This window comes from Macaca nemestrina, chromosome 13 (genome assembly GCF_043159975.1).
Source record: "Macaca nemestrina isolate mMacNem1 chromosome 13, mMacNem.hap1, whole genome shotgun sequence".
Classification (NCBI taxonomy): domain Eukaryota; kingdom Metazoa; phylum Chordata; class Mammalia; order Primates; family Cercopithecidae; genus Macaca; species Macaca nemestrina.
This window is the reverse complement of record NC_092137.1, coordinates 71,463,366-71,487,654: the sequence shown is the minus strand read 5'-3', so window position 1 is coordinate 71,487,654 and position 24,289 is coordinate 71,463,366. Positions and strand designations below refer to the sequence as shown.

The following is a 24,289-nucleotide window of genomic DNA, read 5'->3' as shown; positions in this document are numbered from 1 at the left end:
ATCATAATTATTTTTAACTATTTTCTTGTCTCTCTCCTGAGAGAATATAAATATCACCAGGGCAAGGGCTGTGTACCCTATCAAAGCAAGAGTCAAGCACAGTGCCTCAGCACTGAGGGTCAGTAGGCACTCGGATATTAATGAGTGAGTAGATTTATGATCTTAGTTGTTAAGATGTAGCTGAGAGAAAGCAAAACCTGAATCCAGTGGCAGAATATTTGAAATAAAATTTAAAGCTGTCATCCACAATATTTACTTTTTAAAATGGTATTAACCAGACTGAAGGAAGTAATGAAACTGTAGGAAACAAAATAGGAGGGACTAGTTTTTACTTCAGTTGTTCAGTAGACTTTTTCCAGGTAATTCAGTCAAAAGTCCTAAGTAATCTTAGCAGACTGTTATCATAGGCACATTGCAGGTTTGTAACTTCTGAAAAATATTATTTAAGTTCAAAGAATAGCTAGTTTTTGGTGTGAGCATGTTGGATCTGAAAGTTGTGGGTGTTTTAAGTGTTAAACTGATGAAGCATGTATCCTTGAAATATCCTAGATACATTAAAAGTCCTGGAGTTCTTTCTGACTTGGAACAGAAGTCCCTATTTCAAGCCACATATTTTAGACACAAATATGTCTTGACCCTTGACCATGATAGTGCCAACTCAAATGCTTGGCAGGCCTTAGCACCCTTGTATTGACTATTAACAGGGTTGCGAGCTTTCCCATTTTCAGCTAAAGTGACAACTGTTATTTCTTGTTTTCAGCATGTTTGACATGTGTATAAGAGGGCAAGTGGGGTGAAGGGGAAATAAGTTTCAAATTGTTCTTAGATTTCAAGATGCAGTGTAGTCACAGACCAGACACAAACTCCTTTATCTACTGTTGAGGTCTAAATCTTAAAGAACTGCTTCTCAAGCAGTGACCTATTTCAAATTGCACATTTGTCTTCTTGATAGATAAAAAGATGTTGTAACATAGCGGTTTGTGTGGCAGAGTTAATTGCCAGTGTTTATTGACTACCTGTATAAGCTATTGTTAGGTGACAACTTACCCCAGAGCTTAGCAGGTTAAAACAACAAATATTTATTATTTCATAATTTCTGTGCATCAGGAATCTGGGAATAGTTTGGCAGAGTGCCTGTGCTTGAGACTCTTACAAAGTTGCAGTCAAGCTGTCATCTGGGGCTGCTATCTCATCTGAAGGCTTGACTGGGAGGAAAATGCACTTCTAAGCTCACTTACATGGTGGTTCATTTCCTTGTACCATGAGCCTCTCTGTAATGTAACTCACAACGTGGCAACCATTCAGCCTCTTAACCCGATTTATGTAACCAAGCATTCCTCCCATCTCTGGAAGCTTTGGGCATATTTTCTTTGTCCTCACTACACTAGACTTTCATCCTTGATGTGGATGAGGATCAAGTGAAATAATGAATGTGAAATGGTGAAATGGAATGGCTAGAGAAACACAGTGCTCAAGCATGAACAATGACCTGGGAAAGAGCTGGAAACAGAAAGAAAATGTTACATGAAACTGGGAGCAGGAACTTCAGGGAAGTTGTGATGATCCTGTCTTCCCTCGTGTCTTCCCCAAGTTGGAAACATCCAAATGCCTTCCCTAGGAGTTACCAATCTCCAGCAAAAATCTCCCTATTGCCGCCTAGCTACTAAAGCCAGGGCACATTAAGCAGCAGTTCACTCACACCCAGCAGGCCCACAAAACAATGTTGTTCTTGAACTATGTGCCTTGAAGTGTGGGTATGAAAGTGCTTTATTAATTTTTAAACAGTATAAAAATTAAGTTGTTGGAATGCTGCTGTTTGGGAACACCAGACTTTCTAATTGTTTGGAAAACACAGGTTGAATAGTACAAAATACAAATCAACACTGTATAATCTATTATAAGAGAATCACTTGCCTAGTATAAGAGAATCACTTGCTTAGTATTGACAATACCATATCAGTGTTTTCAACTTCTGTGAAGTATTTGCATTAAGTTCAGTAACAGTTTTCGTTGAGTTTATGGTAATTCCCCTCTCCCTTTCTCATGAATAAGCACATCCTGGAATTTGCTATCTGTGCTCCACCTTGCTCTTGAATTAGAAGGGTTTGTTTTGTTTTGTTTTGTTTTGTTACTTTTTCTTCCTTTGCCTTCCCTTTCCCTTTTTCCTTACAATCATATGCTCTCAGGACTTATTTTTGGGCACAGGAAGATTTTTTTTAAAAAAACTGAACTCTGATTTCTGATTCTGTATAGTGATTTTCCATATTGATGGTGAGAAGTCAATGTGCTAGTTGCAAACAACTGCCAAATCTTTGGAAATAATAGTACAGTATATCTTGCTACCTAGCAAGGTTCAGGACCTTTAAGAGTCTCTGTGCTTAGGAATACCCCACTTATATACAGGGCAAATACTGTTGCCCTGGCATTTAGAACAGCCTTGCTTCTATCATTGTTTTGCTACAGATGGAAGTGGTAAAAATAAAGAACTGGTTTCTTCCCCTCTATAGCTTATGAAATTATTATTATGGATCTATATTTGGAATAGACATTGATTTCTTTTGTTTCTATTTAAAATATGTTAAACAGATATATTTCATACTGGTAGCTTTGTTTAAACCTACAGTGATTTAAATGGATTCTATTTTAAATGAATTATTTTAGAACTATGTACCACTGAGTTGTTTTTCCAGCTATTCTTTACTCTTCACAATTTTACCTTGTCTTTTTAGTATATTGCATTTCTAATATCCATAACAGGTTAGGAAATTGCAAAACAAAACAAACAAAAAACAACAACAAAAAAAAAAACTTTAAAGAGAATGAAGAAAGAATATTTTACGGTATCCAGAAGCAGAAAATAACTTATTCACGAGTGTTGCCAAGATGGAAAGAACCCCTGGGAAGTAATTTGTTAAAACTTAAAGAAGCCCCAAGGAAGGTGGGAGTCGGGGTAGAGATGGGGTCAAGGTTGAAGGGAGATGAGTTAGAGAAGGAAAGTTGCCTAAATACAATTAAGCCTCAGGTATTTATGGAACTCCTAATATTGTGGTGAGTTACAAAATCTATTAAACTCAATCTTGCTTGTCAGGAATTGAGGATCTAATTGGAAGGAGAAAAATTATGCATATGAAACAACAATTAAGTAGTATACTAAGTACAGAAGGGAAGTGGTGAATAAGTAGAGAAGGAAAGTAGTGAATGAAGACTGGAATGATTTTTGAGGAATTGTTAAGATTTAGAAGAATAACAGAAAAAGATATATTCTAAATGACAGCAAAAACATCAAAATGGGTTTAGAAGCCAAAATAAACCATTTTATTTACATACAATTTTACAAAGCTGTAAACAGAAACATATACATGAGCTAGAAAAAAATTAAGGCCAGCAAAAACTGCCACTAAAAAATTAAATATAATGAATAACATATTTAGTTATAAACTTTCATTTAAATTATAAAAAATAAAAATTATAACAAATATAATACATGTTTTTACAAAAGATAAGGAAAAGATATATACCCCAGTAGAAAAATGGGCAAAGTACTTTAGCAGTAAAATTACAGAATAAGAAATATAAATGGCCAGTAAACATATCTTAAGATAATCAGCCTCAGTAAAAATTAAAGAAATGTAAAAAAAATGCAAGTTTTATCTTATGAGATTGGCAATGGTTTAGAAAATAAAACTAATGATTAATACCCGCTTCCGTTGGGAAACGGGCACTTCCACACTACCGGTGGGAATTTAAATTCTTATGGTAGTGTGGCAATGCCAAGAGCCTTAAAAAAGAGAACATAACTCTCCAATGTAACAGCTCGATTTCTAGGAGATATCCTAAATAAATAATTAGAAAAGACCTTGATAAAGCAGAACCTTTATAAACAGAAACATTGGAAACACCCCAAAAGATGGTATGGCTATATTATTAAATAACATAGGAATGAGAAAAAGCAAATAATGGGGCATGTTGTAGCACATGATCCTATTACTATTGAGAATGGATACTTGGGAAATATGTGTGTATGTTTGTATCTACACAAACATATGGGAATTCAGGAAGGTTATATGTACCACATTGTTAATTGTTCTTAACTCTGGATGGCTGGACAACAGGTGACTTTTGTTTTTTCCATTTTGCTTATCAATGTGATAAACATTTTTAAATACATTTTAAAGAAAAACAGCTTGAAAATTAGAATAAGGAGTAGGTACTTACGATGTTCATTAAGAATGTATTTTCTCTATCTGTTTAGATGTTAAGGAAGCTGTAATGATCTTCACTAGGTTCCAGGACCTACAGAAATTTGGCATGGGAAGATTCCCACCCCTCCCACCCCTGTCCCACTTGCCTAGAAAGACTAAGTGAGCCTAGGTGTTAATAGACATCTTTTCTTTTAACTTTTAAATAATTGTACATCTGTCTAGTTGTTAACTGTAGAATATGGATGGTTTTATAAGCGTTACAGATTGTTTCTGTTTATAGTTAAAATCTTTGACTTAGAATTTCAGAAGCTTCTGACAGAATCTGCATGTTTTAGATCTACATTTCCTGTATCCTTATATTCATTTTATCTTTTCTTTTGCTCCTCTTTAGGTTCTATCATAATGAATGGATCCAATATGGCAAATACATCACCCAGTGTAAAATCCAAAGAGGACCAGGGGTTAAGTGGGCACGATGAAAAGGAAAACCCATTTGCAGAGTACATGTGGATGGAGAATGAAGAGGATTTCAACAGACAGGTAAAGAAAGAGTGGAAAAGTGGAAGGTTGATGATACATGTAACTCAATAGCTATAATATTTTACTGCCAGTTTGTTACAAAAGAAATGGATACAGTTAGCTTTAGGATAACTTAAAAATTCATTGCAGAGGTCTGGGGGGCCTCATCTGGAATGACCAGGAAACATCTTCATCTGGTAAGAGACCAGAGTGATGGCACCTTGGAGGAAGATATTTGTAGTTTTCTTACCATGTTGATTAAAAGAGAAAACAAATGTCAGACTAATTAGTTGATATCTGAAAATCTTCACGTGAGAGCCCATGTATAACCAAATAGATTTGCATATACTCCACACCATAATATGCCTTCTAAGTGTAGTTCACGTCACACGGTAACTACTGCAGAGGGTCCCTGCCCTCAGCCTTGTTCTGGCTAGATTTGTTTATGACATTTCTCTCAGCAACTGTAGACCATTCTAGAATATTCCCATAATTTAAATCAGACAAGACTCTTCTCAATCTTAGAGGACTGACATAAAACCCTTGTACCAAACCATAGTAGCTGAGGTCCTTTATCCTGCCCTGATTCTACCTTTAATCCTAGGAAGCATAGTGGTTCTATAACTCTCTATAGTGATCAATGTGAAATTAATTGCTTGAACAGTAGAGCACTAAAACACAGAATGGTAGTGAGGTTGTTTTTCTATATACTTTGTAGTTCGTTGCTTTCACTTGCTTATAGGAAATGTGATACTCTGCATTTCATTTTGGAAATAAATGAAGACATAAAAGAAGTTTAAGGCCAGGTATGGTGGCTCACGCCTGTAATCCCAGCACTTTGGGAGGCCAAGGTGGGCAGATCCCTTGAAGTCAGCAGTTCAAGACCTGCCTGACCAAAATGGTAAAACCTCGTCTCTACCCAAAATACAAAAATTAACTGGGCATGGTGGCATCCTTTTATAATCCCATCTACTTGGGAGGCTGAGACACGAGAATTGTTTAAACTAGTAGGTGGAAGTCGCAGTGAGCCAATCACACCACTGCACTCCAGCCTGGGCTACAGAGCAAGACTCTGTCTCAAAAAAAAAAAAAAAAAAAAAAAAAAAAAGATTAAGAACTCTCACTGAAGGTAAGTATGTTTTCCATGGGACTTTAGAACAGTCATGTTTGGCATTTTTGTTGACTTAATGGTTTCACTCTGCCTTTATCCAGCCTCTGAATGAAACATATGTTGTTGAAAACATGAAACAGTTTTAACTAGCTTTGTTAACACTCACTGACATGTTCTTAATCCCAGTGATCAGTATTGCACCAGGACTATTAGAAGCCAGATGTCTGAGCTGTGGGTCAGCTGTGCGCTCCTACATTCAGGAGTTTAGCAAACTCAGAGACAGGGTACAAGGAAAAGTGCTGGAAAGCTAGGGGCTTGCAGAGACACACATACACATTCACACACACACAGACACACACACACACACACACACACACCGCACAAAGAGATTGAGGAAAGACAGTTGAGAAGCTTTAAAAATTACAACTTCTTTTTCTGGAGATCTAGGTAAGCAATGACAGATACATGCATGGCAGCTTCCAATATTGCAGTAAATACCAAGCCCTAAGAAGGACTGAGCAAATAAACAATTGTTTGCTCAAATTCCCCCAACCCTAATGTTTTACAGGAATGCTAGCTTGGCAACATAATTTTGGGTTTTGTCTGTTTGTTTGTTTGTTTGTTTGTTTGTTTGTGGAGACGGAGTCTCACTCTGTCACCCAGGCTGGAGTGCAGTGGCTCAATCTCTGCTCACTGCAACCTCCACAGTCCAGGCTCAAACCATTGTCATGCCTTTGCCTTCTGAGTAGCTGGGACTACAGGCATGTGTCACCATCCCTGGAAAATTTTTGCATTTTTAGTAGAGATGGGGTTTCGCCATGTTGGCCAGGCTGGTCTTAAACTCCTGGCCTCAAGTGATCTGCCTGCCTCAGCCTCCTAAAGTGCTAGGATTACAGGCGTAAGCCACTGCGCCTGGCCTGGCAACATAATTTTGAAACTATTATATGATTTTAGGTCATAGGATTAAATATTTCAGAGAAGCCTTCTTTATCCTTCATTTGGGAGCAGGAGGGTTTAGGAATCTGGGATATAATTGATGTTAGTTCTTTCTGAACACCTGTACATTACTCTGTTACACTATGGTGTGCTGTACAGTTTTTACCACTGCCAACCCCCATTCCATTACTAGCATAGTTTACATGGTAATTCAGAAGTGGTTTTGCATACCCTGTACCTTGAGTTGGATCTTAAGGAGTAGAAACTGGTTTCTAGCTAGCAACCCTGATATAATGTCTTCTGACTTTCTAATAAAATATCTAACAAAACATACAATAAGATGAAAACAACTTACAACCCCCCAAACCAGGAGTGACATTCATTGGTCTTTTTTAAAAGATTTTCACTGACTGTGAGGCTGATGGAAGTGGATTGAAATGTAGTTTTGGTGGGGGGAAAGGATTAAGTCTCAAGAAAAGTAGTGGGACTTTTATTTTAAAGTAACTCGGGAAAGAAGAAGTAAGACCTAACATACTAGTTATAATTGTGAATGGCTTATATACCCCAACACCCACACACATACAGAATTTTTTAAGAAATGGGGTCTTGCTATGTTGCCCAGGCTGGACTTGAACCCCTAGGCACAAGTGGTCCTCTCAGTACAGCCTCTTGATTGGCTGTGACTACAGGCATGTGTCACAGTGCCTGGCTAGAATTTCTTTTTTTTTTTTTTTTTTTTTTTTTTTTGAGAGGGAGTCTCACTTTGTCGCCCAGGCTGAAGTGCAGTGGCGCGATCTCAGCTCAATGCAAGCTCCGCCTTCCGGGTTCACGCCATTCTCCTGCCTCAGCCTCCCGAGTAGCTGGGACTACAGGCACCCACCAACACCCAACACGCCTAGCTAATTTTTCTGTATTTTGAGTAGAGATGGGTTTCACCGTGTTAGCCAGGATGGTCTCGATCTCCTGACCTCGTGATCCGCCCGCCTCAGCCTCCCAAAGTGCTAGGATTACAGGTGTGAGCCACCGTACCCAGCCTTCTGGCTAGAATTTCTAAGAGAGAAGATAGGTGGCGGGCGCCTGTAGTCTCAGCTACTTGGGAGGCTGAGGCAGGAGAATGGTGTGAACCCAGGAGGCAGAGCTTGCAGTGAGCTGAGCTCACACCACTGCACTCCAGCCTGGGCGACAGAGTGAGACTCCATCTCAAAAAAAAAAAAAAAGATGCAGTTGGATTAAGGGGAAAAAAAGGGAGAAATCTAATTACATGCAACTTGCAAGATACATTCTCACTGGCTATTCAGGCTACAGAAAAAGATGGAAAATGCTTAGTGAATTTTAAAATCTTGTGGGTCATTTCTAACTAGGAGACTTTTTTTTTTTTTTTTTTTTACTCTAAGCTTCTGTCATTTCCCCATGGGGTGTCTATTAAGTAAAAATCAGGGTAGATATATTCTAAAATGTCAACAATATTCATTATGTGTGAGTGTCGAGATTAGGGGGGCTTTTTTTTCCTTCCAGTTTGGTTTTCTTAGTTCTGATTTCCCAACTCATATGCAAAGAAAATGGATTACTTCCACAATAAGGGAAACAGGTTCACATGTAAAGAACCTAAAAGAGAAACATCTGAATTAAAATGCTTCAGCAAAGGAAAACATAAAATAATGAAGACAGAAAATATCAGGAAATTTCAAACACAAAGCAATATCAGTACTGGATAAAATGGAAATTGAAGGGAAAAAACAGTTCTCTCAAACCCTGCTACTGCTTTATCAACTAAGCTGATTATGTAATATTCTAAATCCTTTGTTGTCATTTCCAGTGTTCAGAATATGAATAGGAACAAAGATCATCAAGATTCAGGAGGATGGCAAAACCCAGTCCAAGGAAAATAAGAATCATAGTAAAGTGATACAGGAGCTGAAAGACAAAATAGCCAGTATAAAAAAGAACCTAACAGGTCTGACAGAGCTGAATAACACAATGATTTCATAATGCAATCACAAGTATTAACAGCAGAATAAACCAAGCTGAGGAAAGAATATCAGAACTTGAAGACTGGTTCTCTAAAATAAGACAGGCCAGGCATGGTGGCTCACACCTGTAATCCCAGGACTTTGGGAGGCTGAGGCGGGGATCACCTGAGGTCAGGAGTTAGAGACCAGCCTGGCCAACATGATGAAACACCATCTGTACTAAAAATACAAAAATTAGCTGGGCGTGGTGGCAAGCACCTGTAATCCCAGCTTACTCAGGAGGCTGAGGCAGGAGAATCTCTTGAACCTGGGAAGTGGAGGTTGCAGTGAGCTGAGATCATATCACAGCACTCCAGCCTGGGCAACAAGCGAAAAACTCCATTTCAAAAAATTTAAATAAGACAGTCAAAAATAAAGAAGAATAAAAAGGAATGAACAAAAACCTCCAAGAAGTATGAGATTATGTAAAGAGGACAAATCTATGTATCATTGGCATCCCTGAAAGGGAGGGGACCAAAGTAAATAACTTGAAAGATATATTTTAGGATTGATACGGTTTGGCTCTGTATCCCCACCCAAATCTCGTCTTGTAGCTCCCATAATTCCCATGTGTTGTGGGAGGGACCTGATGGCAGATGACTGAATTATGAGGGTGAGTCTTTCTTTGCTGTTCTCATGGTAGTGAATTGGTCTCACGAGATTTGATGGTTTTAAAAAATGGGAGTTTCCCTGCACAAGCTCTCTCTTTTCCTGCTGCCATCTATCTAAGATGTGGCTTGTTCCTCCTTGCCTTTTACCTTCTGCCGTAATTGTGAGGCCTCCCCAGCCGCGTGGAACTATAAGTTCAGTAAACCTCCTTCTCTTTTAAATTGCCCAGTCTTGAGTATGTGTTTATCAGCAGCGTGAAAACAGACTAATACAAGGATACCATCCATGAAAACTTCCCCAACCATGTGAGAGAGGCCAACGGTCAAATTCAGGAAATACAGAGAACTCCTGTGGACCTCTTCCTTACACAGTATACAAACATGAACTCAAGAGGGATTAAAGACAAATGTAAAACCCAAAACTTTTTTTTTTTTTTGGAGACAGAGTCTCGCTCTGTAGCCCAGGCTGGAGTGCAGTGGCGTGATCTCTGCTCACTGCAGGCTCCACCTCCCAGGTTCACGCCATTCTCCTGCCTCAGCCTCCAGAGTAGCTGGGACTGCAGGCGCTCACCACCACGCCTGGCTAATTTTTTGTATTTTTTAGTAGAGGCGGGGTTTCACCATGTTAGCCAGGATGGTCTCAATCTCCTGACCTCACGATCTGCCTGCCTCGGCCTCCCAAAGTGCTGGGATTACAGGCCTGAGCCACCGCGCCTGGCTAAAACCCAAAACTATAAAAACCGTGGAAGACAACCTAGGCAATACCATCTTGGACATAGGAATGAGCAAAGATTTAATGACAAAGACACCAAAAGCAATTGCAACAAAAGCCAAAATTGACAAATGAGATCTAAATAACTTAAGAGCTTCTATACAGCAAAAGAAACTATCAACAGGGTAAACAGACAACCTACAGAATGGGAGGAAATATTTGCATACTATGCATATGACAAAGGTCTGATGTCCAGCGTCTACAAGGAACTTAAATTTACAAGAGAAAAACCCATTAAAAAGTGGGCAAAGGACATGAACAGACACCTCTCAAAAGGAAGGCATACATACGACCAACAAGCATATGAAAAAAAGCTCAATATCACTGATCATTAGAGAAATGCGAGTCAAAACCACCATGAGATACCATTTCACACCAGTCAGAGTGGCTATTACTAAAAAGTAAAAAAGAAAAAAAAGAAAAAAAACACATGCTGGTGAGGTTGTGGAGAAAAGGGAAGGCTTATACAACGTTGGTAGGAGTGTAAATTGAGCCGTTGTGGAAAGCAGTATGGCAATTCCTCAAAGAGCTAAAAGTAAAACTACCATTCAACCTGGCAATCCCATTACTGGGTGTAGACCCAGAGGAATATAAAGCATTCTATCAAAAAGACACATGTACACAAATGTTCGTTGTAGCACTGTTCACAATAGCAAAGACATGGAATCAAGTAAATGCCCATCCAACAGTGACAGACTGGATAAAAAAAAATATGGTACTTATATACCATGGAATATTATGCAGCCATAAAAAATAATGAGATTATGTCCTTTGCAGGAACATGGATGGAGTTGCCAGGCTATCATCCTTAGCAAACTAACACAGGAACAAGAAACCAAATACCACATGTTCTCACTTATAAGTGGGAGCTAACTGATAAGAATTTATGAACACAAGGAACAACAGACACTGGGGTCTACTTGAGGGAGGAGGGTGGGAGGAGAGAGAGGAGCAGAATAGATAACTATTGGGTGCTGAGCTTAATACCTGGTGATATGATAATATGTACAACAAACCCCTGTGACATGTGTTTATGTAACCTTCACATGTACTTCAAACCTAAAATTAAAAAAATTGTAACATCAGAGATTACTGCTTACAGAGCACTATAACAGATATAATAATAATGAAAAAGTTTGAAATATTGAGAGAATTACCAAAATGTAACACAGACATTGAGCACATACTGTTGATAAAAAGGTACCAATAGGCTTGCTTGACACAAGGTTGCCACAAACCTTCAATTTGTAAAAATGCAGTATCTGTGAAGCAAAGTACAGCAAAATGCAATAAAACATGTGCCCATATATAATATTTTTCATTAATTAGACATGGTTAAGTCCAGTTCCTAAAAATCTTGTTTCTGCTCTCCTTTTGCAATGTTTTCATGGAAAATTTGTGTTATGGGAAAAGGTGAAGAAATTTATTTTATGAAAGGAAGTTGTTTTGGTCTAATGCCCTGTGTTATTGGGTATGGATTTGTGGGAAACAGCAGCTATATGCAGACAGGTCAGCATGGCATGCCTCAAATGGGACCTCGGGGACTGGCAGGATGTGAGTCTGAAATAGAGAAGTACATGAGGTGGGAGTTGGCTAGACTGCTTCAACAAAGATTCAGCAGTAATGCATTGTTTTATTCTGTGAGGTTAACAGCCCAAGGTAAGCATTCTGGATAGACAAGTGATCTGGTGCCCACTTGTTCCCTTCCATGGTATTGCTCTGCCACCCCCAGGGCATATATCAGCTGAGTGGCTGAGGGAACACTGTGAAGTCCAGCAGCTGGGAAAGGGAGAGAGCCAAAGGCCACGGCAAGGGGTCTCCTTTTAACCAAGGGATGCCAAAGTGTCCACGTCCCTTGTGGGAACATTTTGTGATGAATAGTCACTTGACCATACACAGCATGTAAGGTGACAAATGTGATTTTAACTGAACAGCCTGGTGCTCTGGGAAGAAGGAAACAAGTTTAAAGGGGACAGACAGCAGTTTCCACCTAATGTGGCTCTATCGGGATCTGTGTGAATTGCACATAGCATGTTTCTGTTACACCTCTATGCCCAGCAACCATTTTCATTGGTTGTGCTGGTGAACAGGAGTAAATTTAATAAGAGCGAGCATGCTGTAAAGCTCTTGTACAGTCAGGGCAGCTCTTAAGTGGTCATGTTACTTCTTGTGGCATGAGAATATTTTATTAAGTACTTCATAACTGTCTAATTTTCATGTGTGGCTAACTGTAATGTTCAAATACTATTCATAAGTCTCACTACCGGTAACTTTTCCTCTGAATTCATTAGGTAACTGTATATTCTAATTTGGGTAATTATTTTTTGCCTGACTTCACTTCTGGTGGTGGTGCTAGTGAGCTGTGAATCTGTCACCAGGCAGCCTGCAGGAAAGGGATGCCAAACGTGAAGCAAGAGGCCTATCAAAGACACTGAAATCGGCAGAGCGAACCACACTCTTTACTAAGAGTTAACAATGTCTGCAAAGAAGTGTAAAATATCCTAGATATATATTGCTTTAGTTTAGGGCAATGTTGAAGAAATGCAGAGTTGTTTAAATATTCCTATATTTCATCATTTGAAAGAATACTACATTGATTATATAATTTTCTAGTGGTATGCCAAAAAGTGTTCTTTATGTCTTCCTAATGTTCTGAAAGTATTTTTCTCCCTTGAGGGTTTCCTTACCCAAAAAATGGCCAAAAGCTGAGAGCATTGGTTTTGATTTTATCTCCGCTAGCCAGGTCATGAACTAGTTATATACTTGCTGTATCTTTTTCATACTTCTTGTAAAATGGGAAATTTAAGAAGGGTTACTTTGTAAGAAGACTGAAAAAAAGAATTTTAGGCTCTAAAATGATTTTCCGTGATATCTGTGTCACCTATTAGAGATCGTAGAACATCTGCGGAGACCTTGAATTTCTGTTATTGTGAATAACTATTTTCTTAGTCTTATTATTGATAGAATTGGTTGAGAAAAAATAAAAATTATGTTATCTCTAGCTAGTCATTAGACACATTGAATCCTTAGATCCCTTAGACCTCAGGTAAGATCATAAAATCTTTTCTTTTTCTTTTTCTTTTTTTTTTTTTTAAGAATTGAGGTCTCATTCTGTTGCCCAGGATGAAGTGCAGTGGCACAGTCTTGGCTCAATGAAACCTTGACCTCCTGGATTCAAGTGATCCTCCACCCTCAGCCTCCCAGGTAGCTGAGACTACAGGCACACACCACTACGCCTGGCTAATTTTTAAATTTTTTTTGTAGGGACAGGGTCATGCTATGTTGCTCAGGCTGGTCTCAAACTCCTGGCCTCAAGCAGTCCTCCTGCCTCAGCCTCACAAATTGCTGGGATTACAGTTGTGAGCCACCACACCCAGCTCAAGATCATTCTTAACTGCAGAGTAATAACTTCTGAAGGAAAGAGGTGAAGGAAAAACTGGAAGGGGTAAGTCCCTCTGTGACAGTAAGTCTGAGCTACTCCCCTTTGCTTGCTAGGTGGAGGAGGAACTGCAGGAGCAAGACTTCTTGGACCGCTGCTTCCAAGAGATGCTGGATGAAGAAGACCAAGACTGGTTTATTCCATCACGAGACCTGCCTCAGGCCATGGGACAGTTGCAACAGCAGTTAAATGGACTGTCAGTCAGTGAAGGTCATGATTCTGAAGATATTTTGGTAAGAGCCATATGTAGTTCCTCATGTTATGTAGTGAAAAGAATATAGGATTTGGAATGACAGACTTTCTTTCTGGCCCTACAACCCTCAACAAGTCTCTGGAGCCCTGTGAGCTATTGTTTCTTTGCTCGTTTTATGGGCATTATTAATAAGGGGTGCATTGAAGATGCATTCCTCCTCATAAAGCACTATGAAACAGTACTGTTGCCAGCATCACCAGTTTTATTTTCTTTTTGCTTGCCAAGATTGGATGCCACCAACCTTTACTTTCTAATGGGATCTTCAAAGTAGAATTGGGATTAAGGATAACAATTTGAACACTGAAGAAGTTTCTTCTCAAGTTATCATTTGCTGCCATTCTTCTCTTTTACTATCCCTCAAATCTGTATTTAATATACTTCTAAATGATTCTGTTATAAAAATTAACTGTTCATTTTGGAAGAAATGTACTCCTGAGAGGTCATTTTCTCCACTTAGAATTAGAAAAACAGATAAATGAATTTCCTGCCTTTCATATTTATGTAGTGTCAGAAGTCTGTGAGCAGGCTGGGCACAGTGGCTCATGCCTGTAATCCCAGCACTTTGGGAGGCTGAGGCGGGTGGATCACCTGAGGTCTAGAGTTCGAGACCAGCCTGGCCAACATGGCGAAACCCATCTCTACTAAAAAAATACAGAAATTAGCCAGGCATGGTGGCGCATGCCTGTAGTCCCAGCTTGGAAGGCCGAGGCAGGAGAATTGCTTAAACCTGGGAGGCGGAGGTTGCAGTGAGCCGAGATTGCACCACTGCACTCCAGCCTGGGCGACAGAGCAAGACTGTCTCAAAAAAAAAAGTCCATGAGCAATATAGTTTTCACACAACTCATATTCTGAACAATCTTTCCCTGTGGTTTGCTAAGGTGTTGCATATTCACAAGAGAGTAGAGAACCAAAGAGAGTACAGAAAGATGAAGAAAAATAGAGATTGTGGTATCCAACCTGGTCTGATCGAGTACCCAGGTTTTCACCAAGTGAAAAATTAATTAATTGTTAACTTTTCTCAATTAATTGTACTCAATTAATTGAAAAATTCTTCTTGGAGTTGAACTTACAGGCCTCTGAGGAGATTTTGGAAAGCATCAGGAAGGAAACAAGAGTCTAAAGAAGGAAGAAGATGCGCTTGCTCAGGGCTATGTCAGGAGCAATTGAGAACAACCGAGCAATAACAGCCTGAGTTACAAGGAATTTTCTTTCTTTCTCTCCCTAAAGCTAAGGGGAAGGTACTGATAATGATGGACTGGGGAAGTTTTAAAATGCAGCTTGCCTTAGGATTTATTATCTCTTGGTTCTTATTTCAGAGCAAAAGTAACCTGAACCCAGATGCCAAGGAGTTTATTCCAGGAGAGAAGTACTGAGCCGACAAAGCTTTGAGGAGGACTTGTCTGTCCCCACATCTGGGGATAGTAATGCACAAAATAGTGGAGCTGAAGATGGGGATGGGGCGGGCAAGGGACGCACAGCGGGAAGGGGAGTGGTGGTCTCATGATACTGTGACTCTGAGTAACTAATATGCTCAGTCTTATTCTACAAGCCTCTGAGTATTTCTGTTTTGTTCTGCTGATTTTTGTTTGGAGCAGTTTCCTGTTTTGTTTTTTTGAATAGCTCTTTCGAGTTAAGGAAATTGCATTTTCCCCACTTCATCAGGAGTGTTCTGCGGTGTGTGTTTAAACAAAATAAGCTGACCAAGATAAACTGGATATTTAGGAAATGCCCCTCTCACCCTGCTGTATACTTACCAAGGACAGTGAGCCCCTGGAGAACTTTTTGTGGAATCTATTGAATTGGATGGGAAAAGGGACAAGCAGAAAGAGCAGGTGGTACAAACCAGAATTTGAGGCTCAGCTCCGCCATCGCTGGGGTCTCCTGCAGTGAACTGGGATAACCAATGCCCTGCCGAGCCCTTGCCTGTTTGTCCTGAACCCCATTCAAGAAAACGCAGACTTAGAGTACTTAGTTTACAGTAACTTTGATGATTGTTGAAAGTTGTAAATCAGAAGGTGGGGCTGTGATGGTGGTTGTCACTTGAGTCATTTAGTTACTGTTGTCCTGTTCATAAGCCTGTGTTCACCATCACCATCAGACTCACCATTTATAAGTAGAAGAGCACTGTTGTTGATCTGCCACCTCATCTTTCATGAAGTCTATTCCCCGGCCTCCTTTCCACCCTATCCTACTCTGTTTTTAAGAAAAGATATTGCTGCCAAAGGCATAGGGGAGGCCTGGTGTGCTGACAATTAGCATGAGCCTGCAGAAGTCATCCTTGAATCTGCTGTGTCTAAATTTTATTTGGACAGCCTTTTTTTTTCCAGCCTCAACACTTGGTCTTCCTGGTGTCTCAATTCCCTCAGACAAGTTTATGCACGTTTTAAAGGATATATTTTTCAGGACACTAGTAAGAAGCTCAGTTCACAGTTTGGATATTTCTTCCCACATTACAGAATTTTGGAAAGGAACTCAAAACTAGCCTAGGAAAGTGAGTCCTGCTTGACCCATGTGACTGTGTACCTGACCCTCTGGGATCTTTTCAGCTATTAAAACATTTTACTGTTCCCACATACCCAGCTTTGCAGGTTTCTTAGATTGACCTCTTAGGATATGTTTCTTTGTCTTTCCTGCCTTTAACTTGTTGGGGTCTTTTGTTGCTACCCCTAAAGAACTAAACTGGGTGCTAGGAGCTGCCTTTGTATATAGAGATGTAGATGGCAGTGTGATGTATAAGAGACCATCCAGGCCATTCTCCCAGGGATGAGGACTTGAAGAGCCCTAAAGATAATAGTGGCTTCTCTCTGATTGCTACTATGCTGTGTGATAGGCCTAATAGGGAAAAGATACGTAACTTGAAATAAAGTTGGCATAAATTCAGTATGTGGATGTGGGACAGAGGTTGGAAGGAAAGGACTAGGGTATGGAAAGCTGAAGAAATTCTCCTTTTGAGCTCTCGTTGACTCTTTGAACAGTGACAAGCTAATGCCAGATTTAAAATACACATTTTTTCCTATTTAAGTCTGTAGGATTATATCACTTGAAAAATTGCATTCCTTGTTAGGTCACATGTCATAGGAGAGTAGCTTAGAGAACTTGCATTACCAGACAGACACATTAATTCCCAAAGCCTCTGTGTTGAGAAAATGAAACTGTTAACTCTTTTTCAGGGAGGAATATGAATAAAGAAACTTCTTTATTCAAGCTTCAGCTTTCAGCTGGGTTGTTCCCTCTAAAAAGGAAAGGACATTGCAAGTGCATAGAGGAAATCTCTCCCTTCTGGGACTGCTTTTCCTCCTTCATCCTCCATGAGCCTGTCCAAGCTCAGAATTCTGAAGGTGGTTAGAAATGTGTTGGGATTGCAGAGAGAAAGGAGCTCGTCTTTCCTTCTGCTGTGCTGGTCTGTTTTGGATGTCAGTCTTCAGCCTGGTTTCACAAGGCATATTTGGTCAGGACTATGAAAACTTCCTGCCAGTTTAGCATGGACACTGAGGGCTGGCATTTCTAGTCCTCTGCAGACACTGAATGTGCTGACTCCAGGTATAGGAAGCAGCTAGCAAAGTGATTCTTTTTAAAATGCATAGGACTCTGCTTCCAGTGGTTCCTCTTGTAGTCCAACTCTTTTTTGCCATCTATTTTATGTTGGGAGGTGGGGGCACAATTGTCACTCACGACATAGGCTCTGCTAGTTAGAGTTTGCTACCTTCTTAGCAGAAAATGCATCTTGTTGGACCTTCACTGGGGAAAGGCTGGGAGCCTCTGGCTGTCTTTGACTTTTCTCACAGGAGTAGAACCAGCAAGCCAGGCTGGAACCCTTTACCCTTGAATGGTGACGCTTGTATTTGTAAGGGGTGATGTTGAATTTAAGCCACTACTCTGTTTAAACTTTTTTTTTTTAATTGGCAACTAGAAGTTTGAGAATTTGTATAGAAATAGAACATGTAGGCTGGGCTTAGTGGCTCACACCTGCAATCCCAGCACTTTGGGAGGCCGAGGCGGGTGGATCATGAGGTCAGGAGTTCAAGACCAACCTGGCCAACATGGTGAAACCCCATCTCTACTAAAAATACAAAAATTACCCAGGTGCGGTGGCAGGCACCTATAATCCCAGCTACTCAGGAGGCTGAGGCAGGAGAATTGCTTGAACCCAGTGGGTGGAGGTTGCAGTGAGCTAAGATTGCGCCACTGCACTCTAGCCTGGGTGACAGAGCAAGACTCCGTCTCAAAAAAAAAAAAAGAAGTAGAACATGTATTTTTAACAGTTGCCAATCTAGCTGGTCCCAGTGTTAGTTTATTAGTGTTTGATCTGTAATTATTGGGATTATTTTTTCAACTCTAAAATTCCAAGATGAAAATAATTTATCTCTCTATTTTCAAGGGAAAAAAAGCGAAATGAATGCCTTTTCAGTTTCTCCACCTTTGAACTGCAGCAGAAAATTCAAGGATACAGCCTAGGCCTGGGCAAATGCAGCTCTGGGTCTTTGGGCCAGTTTCTGGCAATAATAGTTGACTTTTGGGAATCACATAAGGGTGAAACCAGAAACCATCCTAAGGAAAAGGCTTGACCTTTGTAGCACCTTTAGTTTCCAAAATCACAGCAGCTGGGGTCCCTTTTTTTTTTTTTTTTTTTTTTTTTTTTAAAAGCATAGTCTCACTCTGTCACCCAGGCTGGAGTGCAGTGATATGACCATAGCTCACTGCAGCCTCAAATTCCTGGGCTCAAGCAATCCTCACATCTCAGCCTCCTGAGTAGCTGGGACAATAGGCACGCACCATTACGGCCAGCTAATTATTTTTATTATTTTTATTTTTTGTAGAGACTGGATCTTGCTCTATTTCCCAAGCTGTTCTTAAATTTTTGTGCTCAAGTGATTATCCCACCTCAGCCTCCCAAAGTGCTGGGGATTATAGGCTGGGCGTGGTGAGCCACCCGAGCCTGCACTGTCTTTAATTAAGGTTATAAAGCTAACCATGGCTTAAAATACTAAGCAGCATTTTCCAAATTGTTGATTACTATTACATTGGTTTTGGAGAAGCTGGGAAGTAAGGCAGTGAGGCGAATACTCTGATAGTTAACACGTGTTAGAGAGGAAAGTTGTGTGAAGAGGCCGCCAAAGTAAACAGCATGAATGAATCTTGTATTAGGGCGGCTTCAAACCCCAGGTAGAAAAATGACAGCCCAGGCTCCTGAACCATCGGGAACCCAGGAGTCTGCCCTACTGTGAGGAGGGGGCAGGCCTTCTTCAATAAGGGTCCCACCATCACGGGCTAATAATCTTTCACAGTTTAGGTGATATTGAGATATTGGGACTGTTAGAAATCTGACAGATTTGACCAAGATTTGGAGATGTGCACATATTGGGAAGGACTGGGTGTCCCTAGCCGCTCTCCTCTGGGATAACGCGGACGTCATTAGTTTGGGAAGCGGGTGGGGAGAAGAGGAGGATTGACTCCGATTTGGAGTGTAGTGGGGGCCTTGATGTCCTTCTGCCTCTGCCCACATTTCCCCGTGTGACTCACTGCAGCCCGCATTGCTCACAGGGATCATTAGTTCTCCCGGTAGGCAGAGCACCTTCTGCAGACGCTGCTCTGCTGCCTTGTGAATTTCCTCCACAGACTTGGTTGGTTATAATTTGAAAACAGTTTTTTGTTTTTTGGTTTTTGTGGTTTTTTTCCTTTGTTTTAATCTTCTCATACTGAAACTGCTATTCATGACAGGGAAAGGGGAGCAGGAAGCCAACCCAGGGAAACATGAGAGTTTCTTGCATACCTCTTGGCCACCTGCCCTCACTGGCCAAACCCCTACTGCTGTTCCCAGTCAGTCTGGTTTTTAGAGGCATCATGGGAATAGAACAGCTGGATACACTATTCTCGACAGGGTGTCAGGCAGGAGTCCCAGGGGACAGGAGAGAAATCTGTAAAGGGACAGATGCACCATCTTTATTTTAAAGGAAAAAGCTCCCTCAGATTTTGTTACTAGGAGTCTCCTTTGTGACATTTGCTGAGCTTTCTCCCCAGTCCTACCTTCCTATTGGCTACCTTTTATATAAAAATAATAAACATTTTAGACTAATATGACAAAAATGAGATAAAATCTTTAAAATATTTTACTAGTTTACAGTTACTAAAATGTGCTTACTATAAAATAGTAAAATATTTTACTCTGTAAATCATCACTAAGTAATTCTGTCCTGTTGATTGTGAGCCTTCAAAAATGTTTAATACTCGAAGGATGGTTTGGGAGGCAGGGAGTCCTTTTCTTAAAAACAAAACAACTTTAATGAGGCATATGTTACATATCATAAAACACCCATTTCAAGTGTACAATTCAGTGATTTTAGTAACTTCCCTCAGTGGTGTAGCTATAACTATTACTCAGTTTTAGAACATTTTTATCCCTTCTGATAAGATCCTTCATGCTGTTTTACAGTTAATCCTGTTCTTACCCCCAGCAACCACCAATCTACTTTCTCTATAAATTTGCCTTTTCTAGACAGTTCGAATCAATGGAATCATACAATATGCGGTCTCCTGGGTCTGGCTTTTTTACTTAGCTAATGTTTTTGAGGTTCGTCCATGACATACAACATGTTTTGGTAGTTTGTTCCTTTTATTGCTGAGTAGAATTCCATTGATGGATGTACCACATTTTGTCAGCAGAGAGCCTTTTAAACTTGGATTCCAGCTTCCTGTGGTCTAAATGGAACCCTCCGAACGTAAGACTTATAGGGGAAGCTGCTGTGCCTGTCAAAGAAAGCCTACTAATCAGAACGAGCTTTGTCATCTGGAGCCAGAACTGCTGCAGAAATTTTTACAATTTTGCAACTTCTTTTTTTACAAGGAACTTTTGTGCTACTACACATCAGGACTTTTGAAGCATCCGATAAATCCATTTAATAAGTATGAGCGTGTGTCTGAGTGGACAAGAAAGTGAAACCATCCATGCTACATTGGATAATTTTTCCTCCCCCAGACTGGACAGGGAATCTCAGCTTTCGAAATAGAGTATCCTGTCTCCATTTACAAAGCTGCACAGGTATTAAAGATCGTGCTGCCTTTGTTAGGCAGATTTGGAGGGGAGGCCCAACAGCAAAGATGGAGAGGAAAAGGGAGTGGAACTTGTGGAACAGGAAGCCCCCCAGGGTCTGTGCAGGGCTGCTCAGCTCTTGAGGATATTGTAGATGGTGAGGTAGTGATGGTGTCCCGGGGCAGCCCAGCACCTCCACTGGGCCCAGAAGGTCTTGACTTTGGACACTTACCCTTGTTTCACAAGTGTTTAAAAGCTGTTTTTGCTTTTGTTTTTTTTTCCTAATCATTACTTGGTAGTTACTAATCCTTCTTTGGGGGAGGGACAGGGCTTTAAAACGGAAGAAAATAATTTTCATAAAAATATCAAAAATGGAAGAACTTTGTAAAAACTTTGCTATACAAACCAAATGGCAGCTGTTGAGAATCTCAATAAAATGTTAAATGCATTTGCTGGCAGTGGTACCCTTTTGCCTAAAGTTGGGTCACTGTGTCATACCGTGTGTGTTTGGGGGCAGTGGGGAGGTGTGAAATTTTTTGTCTCACACGTAAGTTGTCTCATGGGTAATAATCTTAGTTGCAGTTTTCCTTTCAAATAGGGTTACAAAGCAGAAACCATGGGCCTGGAAGTGACAGACCCGAGTGAATCCCACCTTCACTACTTTGTGCCATTGGCCTGAACTTTATTTACAAATAACCTCTTTATTTGTAAATAACCTCTCCCCTGGAACTATAATGACAGAATTTTAAAATACTGCCTGACACATAATAGGCACTTAATACATGGTTGCCATGGTCACAATGATATGTGCAACTTTGAACAGAGTCAGTGACATCTTTGGGCTAGAAGGGAAACTAGACATTTGTTTTCCTGTTTCTGGGCAAAACTGACTACCTCCCTAGAAAACAAGTATTCCCTATCTGCCTTTCAACTATTGAAGAAGTTTGAGAGCCTGCTACATGTCAAGCATTGTCTTAGGGACGGGGCTACGGGGGTTACCATATTATGGTTTGGCAATGCCTAATTATTTAAACTGAAACCTCGTTCAAATCTCCCAGTGATTTCTTGAGGGGCTTTATCATATTGTTAAAAAACTATATGGGACCAGCCCAAGGCCCATGAGTTTTGCCCTGAGCCTCATTTCTTAGCCTCATTCCTAAAAACAGAGGGTGGGGGTTGGGGTATTCTGAGCTGACTTGCCTATTTACAGCTTTTTAAAATAGTATAGTTATATGTAGTTTTGTGTATATAGGGTTTACTAGAATGTAACTTCCTTGAAGAGGTGGATGGTATATTCATTTTAAAAATTCCATTAAAAAAAGATAAAATTTCATTAACTTAGTTGAAGTATAATGTACAGAAAGGTACAGATATTTTATGTGCAGTTCTATGAATTTTTACTGCTGGAAAAAAGGTGTACTTATTTTTAATCCCTAGAGTACTCATCACACCTACAAGACATTCAATAAATGTTTGCCGAATGAATGGGACAGATGAAGCTGTACTATCTCTGAGATCACACAGGGAGATAAGGAAGCGCTAGCCTTATTCCAGTGCTTGTTCCAAGCTCTCTTGTCTCATCACAGGGCTGTTACAGGCTCAGATGAGAGAAATGTATACATCTCTAATGCGTTGGTAATACAAAATCCCATGGATAGCTCCTGATGGTTTGTTGGGGAAAGGACACTAAGTTTAAAATTAAAGGGGGAGAAACTCAGCAAAAATCACTTATGGGCTGGGCATGGTGGCTCACCCCTATAATCCCAGCATTTTGGAATCCCAAGACAGCAGGACTGCTTGAAGCCAGGAGTTCGAGACCAGCCTGGGCAACATAGCAAGACCTGCCTCTACAAAAAAATGACAGAATTAGCCAGGCGTAGTGGTACATGCCTGTAGTCCCAGCTACTTGGAAGGCTGAGGTGGGAGGAACGCTTGAGCTCAGGAATTCAACGCTGCAGTGAGCTATGATCATGCCACTGTACTCTAGCCTAGGCAAAAGTGAGACCCTACCTGTAAAATAATTTTTTTTTTTTTTTGAGATGGAGTCTCACTCTGTTGCCCAGGCTGGAGTGCAGTGGCGCAGTCTTGGCTCGCTGCAAACTCCACCTCCTGGGTTCAAGCGATTCTCCTGCCTCAGCCACCTGAGTAACAGGCAACTGCCACCATGCTTGGCTAATTTTTTGTGTTTTTAGTAGAGATGGGGTTTCACCATGTTGGCCAGGGTGGTCTCAAACTCCGGACCTCATGATCCACCCGCCTCAGCTTCTCAACGCACTGGGATTACAGGCATGAGCCACCGCACCAGGCCTGTAAAATAAATTTTTAAAAATCACTTGTGATTTTCTGCACTGCAGCCTGTCTAATAGAGCCTTAATAACTGGGGAGTAAGTGACTTCATCACATCTCCTAAATGTGACAGGAACTAGGAACACATCTGACCTTATGCACGTTAATACTGCCTCTTTTTAAGCATTTTTTCAACACTTATATTCTGGGACTAAAAAAATCAAGATGTGCTCCTCTACTAAAATCTCCACCATCCAATTGGAATTGCACTCTAGAAAATCTAAGGAAAAGTGATGGCCATATTCTGAAGAACAACTAGGTCTCAGCAGTTACATACTCTTCACCAAAATGCTGTTTGATCCTCATCCTGAGAGCATATTTTTAAAAATCTCCAAAGCTCACCACTCATTAATAACCCAACAGTTTTATCAAGACTGTGGGTTACAGCAAGGATGCCTCTGCTGTGTCCTTGCTCTCTGCAAGCTTTTTACCAGGTGCTGGGCTGGAGACTTGCTGGGTGCTAGACCACAGGGATTTGGTCATAGCTGAATGTGAAGATGGCTGGCTGTTCTTTCAGAAGGAACCTGGCTGGAGTTCCTATTGCTCAAAGCTCCAGCTTGCAGCATTGGGCTAGAGCTGATGGAAGGAGAGCTGTTACCATTCTGTTTCACATGAATGCTACATTGTGAAAGAAAGATCTGACTTGGGCAACAAGGTAGTGTTCAAGGCGTCTCAGAGGGCCTAACCAGAACTCACCAGCTGTAGCGTAGAACTCCCTCAAGTGCAGATGCTGGACCTCTGCAGCAGAAATTTCTCAAGCTGTTTAGTATAATAGAAATGAAAATTCCCCATCCCATCCTTAACCTATTATCATCAGATAGCTCAGGGCAGGGGAAGGGAGTAGACAGAAACCCGATTTTAAAACCAACTCTAGAATAACTGATGTCTGCAAGTTGGAGAACTGATGTGCAGGACATGATCCACATGCCTCCTCATAAAACACCCGGAGAGGCAGCTATTGTGGATCAAGACTCCTGTCCTTAGTCTTCACCAAGCAGCACAGGCAGTGGAACAGAAGCTTAGGTTTGTCTTCACTGGTCGAACTGTGATATCCAGAGGACAGGAAT

The 24,289-nt window shown here is 40.6% G+C and overlaps 1 protein-coding gene across 4 annotated transcripts in view; it reads left to right on the top strand.

Moving 5' to 3' along the window:
• LOC105465242 (poly(A) binding protein interacting protein 2B) overlaps positions 1-21,305 on the top strand; it is a 42,602-nt gene extending 21,297 nt beyond the window's left edge. For 3 of the 4 annotated variants that reach the window (XM_011713530.2, XM_011713528.2, XM_011713532.3), the window contains exons 3-5: positions 4,594-4,742; positions 13,653-13,829; positions 15,166-21,305. In XM_011713530.2, the coding sequence (XP_011711832.1) occupies positions 4,605-4,742; positions 13,653-13,829; positions 15,166-15,222 (372 nt within the window). In that variant the 5' untranslated portion in view covers positions 4,594-4,604 and the 3' untranslated portion in view covers positions 15,223-21,305. The remainder of the gene's footprint in view (positions 1-4,593; positions 4,743-13,652; positions 13,830-15,165) is intronic. The other variant, XM_011713529.3, reaches the window with a different exon arrangement.
• The last annotated feature ends 2,984 nt before the right edge of the window (positions 21,306-24,289 follow it).